Source organism: Pelophylax lessonae (genome assembly GCF_965119305.1).
Source record: "Pelophylax lessonae genome assembly, chromosome: 2".
Classification (NCBI taxonomy): Eukaryota; Metazoa; Chordata; class Amphibia; order Anura; family Ranidae; genus Pelophylax; species Pelophylax lessonae.
Genome location: NC_138769.1, coordinates 350,700,858 through 350,714,406, shown reverse-complemented (window position 1 = coordinate 350,714,406; position 13,549 = coordinate 350,700,858). Strand labels below are relative to the sequence as shown.

General features: G+C 45.6%; 1 protein-coding gene across 1 annotated transcript in view; it reads right to left on the bottom strand.

Moving 5' to 3' along the window:
* Positions 1–1,512: 1,512 nt before the first annotated feature.
* Positions 1,513–13,549, bottom strand: part of UTP11 (UTP11 small subunit processome component) — a 28,168-nt gene continuing 16,131 nt past the window's right edge. The window contains exon 8 of the mRNA XM_082244392.1: positions 1,513–1,626. Within this exon, the coding sequence (XP_082100518.1) occupies positions 1,543–1,626 (84 nt within the window). The 3' untranslated portion in view covers positions 1,513–1,542. The remainder of the gene's footprint in view (positions 1,627–13,549) is intronic.

Genomic DNA, 13,549 nt, shown 5'->3' with positions numbered 1-13,549 from the left:
GGTGGATATACATTACATAGATCCATGTCTGTTATCGCTGTTCAATAGGAGTCCATCATTAGGCCTAGTTTTGTCCAAATAATTTAAATTCTGGGGTTTAAATTAATTGGGTTTTGGGGCCCTGTACACGGCTAGGTTCCCAAAAAGTCTCCGAGATGTAATGCCAAATATACACATGACATATGTAAAAAAAAAAAGCCCAGTAAAATTACAACTTTTCTTTTTTTTTTTTTTTACAACAAAGAAAAAAAAAACAAACATCTTTTCATCATTTTCTAAAAATTTGTGGGAAAAAAATAAAAATCTTCCATACACTCAACATGCCTCTCAGCAAAGACCTTGGGGTGTCTACTTTCTAAAAAAAAAAAAAAAAAAAAAAAAAAAAAAAAAAAAAGGAAGGAGGGGTCATTTGGAGGGTGTTTGAACTGTCCTGGCATTCTACAAACATTACGTGCATGGCCAACATTAGGAGTTTCTGCCACACTCCTAATGTTGAGCATACATATAATGTTCTTTTTTTCGTTCAGCCTGTGGGCTGAAAAAAAAAAAAAAAAAAACCTAACATATTTCTCCATTCACATCGTTCAATGCAACTAATGAAATCTCTACCAGAAAAAGGGCCCAAAATTAGAAACTTTCGCCATATATCTACCCACTCTAATTTTGGGCATACATATAATGTTCCTTTAAGAATAGATTTCTCCATTTACATCAATGTGGATGAAAATCTCTGCCAAAAAAAAAAAAAAAAGGTACATGCTTATGTACAAGAGTCTGCTGACCACTCCCCTCTCTAATTCTGGGCATACATTTTTATTTGTTTATTTTTTTAAACGCCAGATGGTGAAATCTCCCCCTGCAGCGCTGAAGGTACTGACATATGTATTCTGAGAGCAGCACCCTGAATATTAGAACCACAGACTCGCTTATTTCCTGTTATGGAGACCAGTCACTGAAGTTGCTTTCTGTTGCAAGAGGCAAGTCACCTGCCCACCCTCAATGTAGTCTACAGGAGGCACTAATGCCATTACATCAATGCTTCATGCCCTTGACCTTACTCACTGCTAAAATGAACTCTGTTTAGCCTACCCATCTCACCAGAGTTTGATTGCACATTACTAAAGGGCATGTATCTTTCCAGTCCCCAATCACAGAACAACACCGATCATTACCGTTACCAATCAAAAGAATGGGCCCTATAATGGTAGCTTTATGAAAGATATAAGACGACATAGGGTGGCCTGAAGAACTTCCCTTTTGCTTACTACAATGTAGAGACTAAAATAGAGGTGTACAAGACCAGATTTCATCTTTAATGAAAGATAACCTGTGATATTTTGTGAATTGACTTTAACAGTACAAATACAAAATCAAAAACCTAAAAAACATTAACATTTACCCATGCTCTTTTATTACATATAGATCTCTCTTCTGTACAGATGATAGCAACAATATTTTTGGACACAAATGAAAAGAAAAATGTATTCCTATAAAGACTTCATTCATCTCTTGAATAGCAAACAGTGGCCTTTCTTGATCTGGTTATCGTTGTCTCTGCTTTTTAAACTTGTATATTGCTGCAGAATTCACAGTTTCTTTCTTCACTTTCACTTTATGTCTTTTGTCCTAAATAAACAACAAATTCAACTATGAGATTCTAGATAGTAACTGGGCATACTATACCAAATAAAGCAGACAAGACAGATAAAACAGACCTCACAGAGTGCCTTCCCCCTTGCTAATCAGAGAAGAGAACCATGAATAGGTATGTAATACTACCTACTGGACAACCTTTAGCCCAAAGGCAGGAAAATGAACATTATATAAAAGTGAAGTTGCTCTGTGCATTTGTATGAAATCGCACACACAATTTAACATGTACAGTATTATTATTTCCGGTACTTATATAGCGCTGTCAATTTTACGCAGTGCTTTACATATACATTACACATTCACATCAGTCCCTGCCCTCAAGGAGCGTACAATCTAAGGTCCCTAACTCACATTCACACATACATAGTAGGGTCAATTTTTTTATACAGGATCCAATTAACCTACCAGCATGTCTTTGGAGTGTGGGAGGAAACCGGAGTACCTGGAGGAAACCCACGCATGCACAGGGAGAACATGCAAATTCCAGGCAGGTAGTGTCGTGGTTGGAATTTGGACCAGCGACCCTCTTGCTGCTAGGTGAAAGGGTTAACCACTAAACCACTGTGCCACCCATTACAGTAATAACATTAAACAATATCAGAAAAAAGAACACAAGAAAGTGTCACTCCCACCTCCATCAGGCTGAAGAACCCCCTTGTTTGGACTCCTCTCTGGATTTGGGAATCCCCCCCGCTCCATTTCTATTCATGCTCAAGGACTTCTGACCACCATTGAGGACCTCATGGTGACTGTGGTTGAGCCAGTCTATGGACTCTCTGAAGATGGAGTGTCACTTCGAGAGGTTTTGAAGTTGGACCAGCTGCCGGATGTTTGCAAAAGAGATCTAACCATTCCGTTAATCCCTCTGGAGACACAAGGCCCAGGCTGGATTAAAAATGTTGTAAAGACTACTTCCGGTTCCGGCGCCCATGTGAGAGGCTGTGTGGGACATCGGCTCCGGGCAAACCTGCATAAAAGATCGTTCTCCCCGGTCCACACTAACCATCCGACCCCACGGTCCGACCCTACGCCTTCGGAAGACCCAGAGGGATGGACAAATTTCTTCGCCCGAACGGCTCCGCCGCACCGCCGCAAATTGAGCCCGCGGCTTCATCTGCGGCCTACACGGAGGCCGTAATGGCGGACGCCGCGCCTATACCCCAGCCGGCCCTACAAGGTCAGTCCTCCCTGCCCATGCCTGAGGCCCAAATCGCCTCTCTAGCCCAAGCGGTGGCCAGCCTACTATCACCCACCATCACAGAGGCAGTGGATAAGGCGATAACCCTGGGGATGGCCCAGCTGCAGAAGGAACTGGGAGACCACACGCGCAGGCTACAGGAGCTGGAACATAGGCTTTCAGATGTGGAGGATGAGCTCCAGGGCTCATTCTCGATGGACCAGCAAGCCAGGCAGACCCAGCGCTATCTATTGGACAAGCTGGACGATATAGAGAACCGATCTCGGAGGAATAACCTCCGGATCATAGGCCTCCCTGAATCATACGGAGCAGAAACGCTAATGGATTTGACCACTACCCGCCTCCCTCTGGCCTTGGGGATTCACACAACATGCATTGCTGAGAGAGCACATCGCTTGGGGGCTCCATCTAATGACAGGAAAACACCCCGCCCTGTCATAGTGCGGTATCTAAACTACATGGACCGCCAAAATATCCTCAAATCGTTTAGGAACTCTAAATCGTTCCAAGTTGATGGCCACAAGTTGTTGGTCTTTGCAGACTACTCGCAGGAGGTTACCAAACGCAGAAAGGCCTTTCAGCCAATATGCCAAGCTCTCTACCGCAAGGCTATCAAGTTCACCCTAGCATACCCTGCTACCTTGCGTTTAACCGACTTATCAGGGGAACAAAAGTCTTTCACATACCCTGAGGAAGCTGTGCACTTTCTTGACCGCCACTTCAACGTTCAGGTGGAGCCACCAACAACACCGTCTCCCCAGCGCCCCCAGGGGGCAAGAGAGCAACGGAGTCCACGGAAGGAGCCGACGAAAAGGCAACGCACCAATGGATCATCGTCCAGTCGCAGGAATCGTTGAGCGACCCCACGCACCTGCCGGTGCTGGCCGCTCTTTTCTCGTTTTCTCCGGGAGGAGACCTTAGCTCTGGTGTCACCTTACCTACGTGACATATACCCTTTTCATAAATCTGGGCAGTGACTGCTGGCTATGATGCCCCTACGGCTCTAAGAAATACGGATCTGTATCCCGTGCCTCGGCGGCTCGGCTGCCCCCTCTCATGATCCAGCAAACTTTCGCTGCCTTGAAGGTATAGGTAATAGAACATGTTCTATACTTATTGTTTATATCCATTAACCTTCTGATGGTTTAATTCCTGTTATGTTTTATTAAGTTGACGTTTACCTGTTACTGAGTAATCACAGTTTCGTTGTGACTTGGGCCACGGCCTTATTGCTGGTTTCTGGGCTCGGTGTCCCTTTTGGGCCGTGAGGTGTCGATACTTGAAGCGATCTCGTTGCCTATTTTGGACGCTGACCATAGAAACCCGGTAACGCTGTCCGTCCGCGTGCCCTATTGCATGAGGAAAAAAGTGAAGTGTCCACAATGTTTTTGCCCCCTATCCTCCTCTCTAGCCCTAGCCCCTGGTGGGCTACTTGTGCCCCTGTCCCCCCCCCTTGACTTGCCAGATGTACGGCCCTTACTGGGTCACCTGCTAATTATCTTTAGTCATAGGTTAAATTCTACCGGGTGCCGTCTCAGACCTCATACTGCTCTCAAAGGCTTCACGGCTCAATCTAGCTTTTATGATCCCCCATGACCATTGTCTCATGGAATGTCAAAGGACTTAGGTCACCTCACAAACGAATGGCCGTCCTCAGACACCTGAAACGTCTGAGGGCGGACATTGCAATACTGCAGGAATCTCACTTAGAGGAGAGAGATTTCCACAGAATGCATAAGCTCTGGGTGGGACAGGTATTTGGTTCACCAGCAGTGAAAGGGAAATCAGGGGTACTGATTCTGATCCACAAGAACTACAAAGTCACAGTCCATGACAAACACTTTGATGGGGAGGGGCGCATCGTCATTCTGCATCTCAGAGATGGGGTGCAGGAGTGGGCGGTGGCGGGTGTGTACGCGCCTACCGCCCCCTCTGTTTCATTTTTTCAAACACTGGCTAGTGCCCTAGCACCTTTCCTTCATCTACCATTACTAGTGACCGGTGACTTCAACCAGCTCATGCAACCCTCTGAAGACAGATCACGGGCCACGGGGTCCTCATTCTCTAAGAACACATATCATTCCCCTTTATTGCTCAACTTGGCGGAAAGTTTACAACTTACCGACACGTGGCGCTTGTCGAACCCCACAGGCAGGGAATTTACTTTTTACTCTCACCCCCACAACACCCTCACGAGGATAGATTACGCATTCGCCAACACTAAAATGCTCCCGTACACTAGCTCACCGAAAATCCACGACATAGCTATTTCGGATCACGCTCCCATTTCCATCGATATCTCCATACATGCAACCGCCCCTTCCTTCAAAAATTGGAGATTCCCCTCCTACTTGGCCAAGGACCCTGGGATTGCTACCCTTTTAGGCGACGTATGGGCCGACTTTGTCGACATCAATGACACACCTTCCATTTCCCCGACGCTTCTATGGGAATCAGGTAAAGCAGTCCTGAGAGGACGCATCATCGCATACGCGGCGGCATATAAAAAGAAGGTGGCCAAAGCCTATACGGAAGCCAGCGCCTCCCTTAGAAAAGCACAGACCGACCTCAACCTTGACAACTCTCCGCCTAACAGAGACAGGTGGCGCAAGGCGAAGACAGAATTCGATACCTGGGCTGACAATAGGGAGAGACTCTACAAATCCCACCTGGATTGGAAGTTCCACTCCTTTGGGAATAAACCTGGAAAGCTGATGGCCTCTTTGTGCCGCGGACCTTTTGAGCCCACACTTGTATCCTCCCTTAGGGGGGCGGATGGTCAGCTTGTAGAGTCTCCCACCGAAGTCAACAAGGTATTTGCGGACTTTTATAAGTCCCTGTACGGATCCGAATCCTGCGATGAAACTACAGCTGCGCGATGGTTGTCATCGGTGGCACTCCCTACAGTATCCCCGACCCAATTAGACTCCCTAAATTCCCCTATAACCGTCGAGGAAGTGCGGAAAACTATTCTAGGACTGTCACCAGGAAAATCGCCCGGTCCCAACGGTTACACTCCGGAATTCTATAAATTGGCAGTAGACCACTTGGCCCCTACCCTACAAAGCGTCTTCAATCATATTATGTCAGGCCATCCATACCTGCCGACTGGTTACCGGGCACACATTAAGCTGATTTACAAAAAGGGGAAGGACCCGAAGGACCCGGGATCTTATAGGCCCATCTCACTATTAAATGTGGATTCGAAGCTGCTCTCCAAGATCATAGCGGACAGATTAGCGTCTATACTCCCGTCCCTTATACACCCAGCCCAAGCAGGATTTGTTAAGGGGCGCTCAGCAGCCGCCAACATTAGAAAGGTTATAACCGCCCTGGAAATCACTAAAGCGAACCCTGACAACACGGCGGCAATCATCTCTTTAGATGCCGAAAAAGCCTTCGATAATGTTAATATACAGTGGCTAGACAAAGTACTGATACGCTTTGGCTTCTCCGGCGCTTTTTTACACACAATTAGAACCATGTACGCATCCCCCGAGGCTCAGGTGGTAATAGCAGGCCACATTTCGGAACCTTTTAAGTTATACAAGGGTACCAGACAGGGGTGCCCTCTATCACCCCTGCTATTTAACCTGGCCCTGGAACCATTGTCCAGATACATGCTGCATCATCCTGGGCTCCGGGGGATCAAAGTGGGCCAGGAGGAACTCCGTACCGCCATGTTTGCGGACGACGTTCTGATATTTACCGCAGACCCTAACCATGATTTACCGCTTATACAGGACATGTTTGCAGAATATAGATTATGTTCCGGCCTCCGTATAAACTTCACTAAAAGTGAAATCCTCCCGCTAAATACAGTTCATACTCCGCATTGGGCATCATCTACCCTCCTTCGGGTCAACAACAGTCATATTACTTACCTGGGCATAAAAATAGGTCGATTCTCCTCCTCCTTGTACCGTCTAAATTTCACACCAGTTATCGATAAAATGTGCGCAGAACTCAAAACATGGGCGAATTTGCCACTCTCCTTTAGCGGTAGGTGTCACCTATACAAAATGACCACCTTCCCCAAACTCCTCTACCCTCTCCAAACTTTGCCACTTCTCTTGAAACATGTAGATATCTCTAGACTACACAAAGCTGTCTCTTCATTTCTATGGAAAGGGAAACGCTCTAGAATATCGATGGCCAAATTACACTTAAACAAACGGGATGGGGGCATGGATCTTCCTGACACTCGGTTGTATAATGTGGTCTGCCTTGTGAGGAACTGTATAGACTGGTTGAGTCGTGAATCCAGATATACCAACTATGCCTTGGACTCAGAATTAGCCGCTCCCTGGAACCTGGCGGCACTGCTGCACTGTGGAACAGCTGATCTCCCGGTGTCGCTGCGCGGCAATTTGCTGCTCAGGGATACTGTGATGGCTTGGAGGGACCTGAGGGGACGTTTTAAGTTGCCTCAGCGCCTCTCCAGGTTCTTGCCTATATGTAATCATCCCAAGTTCCCACAGGCCCAGCAGTGCTCTGCTTATGGGGACTGGTCAAGGCGAGGTGTTACTAGGTTTGCTCAATTGTTTGATGAATGTTCAGGTATGCCTCTCTCGTTTGACACCTTTGCTATTCGTTTTCATCTGCCGAAGGGTCACTACTTATACTACAGACAATGCCTAAGTTTTGTGGACTCAATCTGCCGCACGCCCCAAAATCGCTTTGCCACTTCACTACTGGATACGTGGATACAACAGGGCAAACATAAGATTTCCCACCTATATAAGCCCTTGCTTGCTGCACTCGCTCAACATGTCTCTGACCAAGTGGCGAAACCGTGGAATGCTATACTCCACTCTGATACAGCACATCACCGCATCCTATCCGGATATCTCACCACCCGCCGATACATCACAAATGAGTTTTGGAGGGAACAGCAGTTCAAACTTCTGCATCGGGCTTACTTTCCACACATAAGGTGGTCCGCAGATGTGTCCCATCACTTCTGTATGCTGTGTAAGAGCCAATTTCCCTCTTTGCTTCACAAACTCTGGATGTGCCCTCCCATCGCCTCTTTTTGGGACAAGGTCTTACGGTATATATCGAACTACACGGGACTAATGCTACCAAAGGACATTTACCTCCTGCTGTTTGGTGATCCATCGTTGTCCGATATTCATATACCCAAACACTCCCGGAGTATTTTGCTCAACAACAAGCCATGGATAATCTCTTGCCTCATGATAGCTCGCAGACTAATCCTGAAGCGGTGGTTGGAGCCATCTCCTCCCACAACCAAAGATCTCCATGTGGACTTATCTAGGCTGCGTGACCTAGAATTTACAGGCCTGCAACACACTCCCTCTGCCACCGCCCTACGCTTTAACAGGAAATGGCATCTCTTTCCCCCAATGGCAGGGGATTCTCATAGTAGACCTTGTCTGGACATTTGACCTTTCAATGGATACACAAGATCTGGCAGATCCCTCTTCCTTCACACCTTGGTGCCGCTTCATTCCTAACTGCCCTCGGCAAAGGCCCGATCTATCTTTATCATTATGGGGCACCATGACAAGCCATACGGTCTGTTGGGGATTTGATATTTATTTACTGCTATTATCTAGTTGCTAGCTGTGTAGTACTAGTTACATCTTACTGTTTTGTATGTGCAGAGAGTGCTTGAGACGGTGCCCAACGTTGACACTAAACGTTGCCTATGTTCATTTTCCTCCCAGGAGCAAATATAGGGGGCTTTGGCCCCGTTATACCGCATGTATCAGGTTTACACGCATATGTCTGGCTATCCATCCTCCCCTCCCCCTTTTCCCTACCTTCTTCCCCTGACCCTACCGTTTCCCTTCTTAACCCCAGAAAATAGAAAAATGGTATCATTACTATCATTAATATCATTAATATTAATACCAATAATATCATCTGTTGTTGATACCTTTGGTTACAGAGATTACTGTTCTGTTATCCCTGGAGTTCTATACGCACATTCGCTTATTTTTGTTTCATGACCGATTGCCATTTACTGTGTATCCACACTATTTGTTCATTGTATGGTTGTAATGTATTTCTGCTGTAATGCGTTGAACTTCAATAAAATGTTATATAAAAAAAAAAAAATGTTGTAAAACTCAGGGGAGAAAAAAAAAAAAAGTCTGAAAGACAAAAGGCATAATGAGCTAGTATGCCACCACAGTGCCGCCCGCTCACCTGTAACACCGCAGACGTTTTCCGCCGTCCTACTTCCTGGTTCGCATCCTCCAGCCATCTGATTCGCCGGAGGTGTGATGACATCACTCCCCCGCATGTGCCCAGGAGCCGCCGTTCACGGCACAGTACTCTGAAGGAACGTGCCGGGTGGGTGTTCCTTCAGAGTGCATGCACCGATGACGTCATCGGCTGCAGCAATGTAAATATCTCCTAAATGGTGCAAGTTTAGGAGATATTTACAGTACCTATAGGTAAGCCTTATTATAGGCACAAGTCATTAAAATAAGTATATATTCAGAGAATATGCCTCGCGCCTAGGAGTGCCTAATATATAGTATAGTGGTATAAATAACAAAGCAGCTGCTATAGATAAAAGTGGATATAAATGGGAAAACCCCCAGCTAGTGGGGATAATATAGCGCTTGCTAGTAAATTGCAAATATATAAATCTAAAACCATAGGATAAAATAAATGCCCTTAAATGCACAGTAAAATGCAGATATATAAATCTAAAACTTTAGGATAAAATAAATGCCCTTAATTGCACAGTAAGACCATATAATAATATTAAGAGCATATAAAAAAACATTGGTGCAAAGTGAAGTCCAAAAAATGTGCAAAAGTGACTGTATAATAGAAGTCCAAGGAGAAATTGTGCCAAGAAAAAAGTGCGAGTGCTTGAGGCTAAATCCTCCAGTGATCCAGGAGATCCAATCACACAGGTGACTTTCAAAAGGGGAGGTTAGATGTACACTCACCAGATGCGATGGGTCTCAAATGTCATAGGACAATGAGGCCAGTATTGCTTTGTGACCATCCAGGTCAGGGGTAGGGTGACTGCTGGGCTCAGCTCCCTCTAGACCGGGTACTCCCCAGATGTGGATCGAATTCCCAAGGTCCTCCAATGTGGATAGGGAGAGGGAGGAAAGAAGGCTCCAGATGGTGCAATACCGTTAAAAAGTATTGTTTATTAAACGAAGTATGCAAACATGGATAAAATGACTCTTATAAAGTGCTAGCTGTCCTCCGGTATCTGCCTGTAGCTTGGAGAGCGGCTTGCGTTCCAAGCCCGACTTCCGGATTGACGGCGTGCGTTCCACCTTAAAGCTAGCACTTTATAAGAGTCATTTTATCCATGTTTGCATACTTCGTTTAACCACCCCCCATCCGCGCTACAGCCTATATACGGCTGCAGCGCGGACTCGAATTTTCGGGAGGCCGTTTTTAAACGGCCTCCCAGTGACACGCCCCCAGCGCGCTCCCGCGAGCGCGCTGCGGGGAAAATCTGTGTCGGCCGTGTCCCTTGGACACGGCCGATCACAGATCGTGGTGAATGGCCAATCACAGCGGCCATTCACCACGTGATCTGGCCGTCCAATGAGCGATGATCTCATATGTAAACATATGAGATCATCTCTCATCGCCGGCGCTCCTTCCTCACACGGAGCCTGCAGTGTGAGGAAGGAGGGGGAGCCTCACAGCGCCGGGGACACAGGAGAATGTAATCAGGGCACCGATCACCAGTGCCCTGATTACACAAGGTAAAAACACACACACAGTGCCCCCCCATCAGTGCCCACAGTGCCCGCCATCAGTGCCCCCCATCAATGCCCACAATCAGTGCCCATAGTGCTGCTAGTCAGTGCCCATCAGTGCCTGCTCATCTAGGCACTGATGAGCACTGACTGGCAGCACTATGGGCACTGAGTGTGGGCACTGATGGTGCTGCCCATCAGTGCCGCTCATCAGTGCCACTCGTCAGTGTCCAGTGCCATCCGCCAGTGCCCATCAGTGCCGCCTATCAGTGCCCATAAGTGCCGCCTCTCAGTGGCGCCTATCAGTGCCCAGCAGTGCCGCCTATCAGTGCCCAGTAGTGCCGCCTATCAGTGCCCAGCAGTGCCGCCTATCAGTGCGGCATATTAGTACCTCCTCATCAGTGCCCATAAGTGCCACCTCATCAGTGCCCATAAGTGCAGCCTATCAGCGCCCATCAGTGCAGCCTATCAGCGCCCATCAGTGCAGCCTATCAGCGCCCATCAGTGAAGGAGAAAAATTTATTTTCAAAATTTACTCGCAGAAAATAAGAAAAACCTTTTTTTTTTTTTCAAAATTTTTTGTCTTTATTTTTTTTGTAAAAAATAAAAAACCCAGAGATGATTAAATACCACCAAAAGAAAGCTATATTTGTGTGAAAAAAATGATAAAAATTTCAAATGGGTACAGTGTAGCATGACCGCGCAATTGTCATTCAAAGTGTGACAGCGCTGAAAGCTGAACATTGGCCTGGATGGGAAGGGTGTTTAAGTGCACAGAAGGCAAGTGGTTAATAAACAATACTTTTTAACGGTATTGCACCATCTGGAGCCTTCTTTCCTCCCTCTCCCTATCCACATTGGAGGACCTTGGGAATTCGATCCACATCTGGGGAGTACCCGGTCTAGAGGGAGCTGAGCCCAGCAGTCACCCTACCCCTGACCTGGATGGTCACAAAGCAATACTGGCCTCATTGTCATATGACATTTGAGACCCATCGCATCTGGTGAGTGTACATCTAACCTCCCCTTTGAAAGTCACCTGTGTGATTGGATCTCCTGGATCACTGGAGGATTTAGCCTCAAGCACTCGCACTTTTTTCTTGGCATAATTTCTCCTTGGACTTCTATTATACAGTCACTTTTGCACATTTTTTGGACTTCACTTTGCACCAATGTTTTTATATGCTCTTAATATTATTATATGGTCTTACTGTGCAATTAAGGGCATTTATTTTATCCTAAGGTTTTAGATTTATATATCTGCATTTTACTGTGCATTTAAGGGCATTTATTTTATCCTATGGTTTTAGATTTATATATTTGCAATTTACTAGCAAGCGCTATATTATCCCCACTAGCTGGGGGTTTTCCCATTTACAAGTCATTAAAAGGGGGTTTACAACCTCTTTAAGCCACAAATGTTGTTGTTGACCTTTGTAAGAGGTCACATTTTCTGGTAAGCAGGCAATCTAGCTTTGGTGAAGGATATCACATTTTGGTGGTGGAAGGAGTTATCACAGAGAAAATGCATTTTTGAAAATTGTGTTTGGACACTATTTGTTACCCAAAATATTTTTGCACTGGTGTTAAAACTACTGGTGTGAAAGGACACTTTGGATTATTTCTTTTTTCTGATATTGTTTAAGGTTATTACATTGCACATGTTAAATTGTGTGTGTTTTAATACAAATGCACAGCGCAACTTCACTTTTATACATTTATTTACTTTTGTGTTTCACATTTGAGTTGCTTTTTTGATTATTTTTTTTATTATATAGCGCAGTTTGTTTTCCCCTTTTTTTAAGAAAATGAACATATTGACACAATGACTCAAAAAGAGGGATTTGCATGAATTTTGAACACACACAAGTTATTGCAGTATTTACCTTAAAATAACCTGTTTCACAGTGAATCGCTCTGGTCTGTCTCAGAAGCCACTGCACAAAGAAGAGGGAAAAGAGCAGGGGCTTCAACTCCCCAGCAGGCTGTAAAGGCTGTGGGGACGCTGGCAGCTCAGCAGCCCCGGAGGAAAGTACAGCAGGAACTCTAGGGGTGGGGGGTGTCCAGGTGTTCGTTCACCTTTACATTTTTTTCTGTAAAGGTGAACTAATCCTTTAACTCAGACTGAGGTTTATATCAAGCAGATCACCTTCATATATATATATATATATATATATATATATATATATAGAGGAGCATCAGCGTATTTAAAATAGGATGTCATACGAGTAATTGTGCTTGTATTACAGAGATGTACTAAAAAGTGTTTTTTGTACTTACTATAAAACCTATTTCTTGTTTATTTGGGATACATGAGTTTGGAGATTGCTGGGTTATACTACCACCTAAGGGAGGATTTCAACACAGGCAACAAAAAAGCTGTCCAACTGAACAAAAGACTAAAGGCCCGTACACACGTACCGATTGTCGGCCGAAACTGTTCGGCCGCCGAACGATCGGCCGATTTTCGGCTTATTAGTATGATGCTTCCGACAGCGCACTTTCGGCCGAACAGAATCTGTCGTGCAAGCATTAAAATTTTTGTATGCCGACACCAGAACGGCCGATTGTTTGCCAGTCAGTACAGAATTCGGCCGACAGACAGCAGATTTGCAAGACTGGGCATGCTCAGAAAAGAAAAAAACACAGGGAAAGTTAACCATCACATGACATCACTTCTGCAGTCGGCTGTTGTTGGCCGACAAAATTCGTGTGCAGTCTTTTGCACTTTTCAACAGACAAGACAGCCCTCGGACAAAAGACGGCCGATCGTTCGGCCGACGATCGGTACGTGTGTACGGGGCTTAACAGGCCGAAATAAAAGTGGGATCTCTTGCAGTTTTAAAAAAACAACAGAGATCTTCTGAAAAAAGCAGCCATCAGATATGGCCTGAACACCCACCCAGTAAAACCTGAAAGCAGCCTTAAAAATATGGGAAACAGCCTGATGCCGAAATGTCCAAGAAGCACTCACAGATGTAGTCGC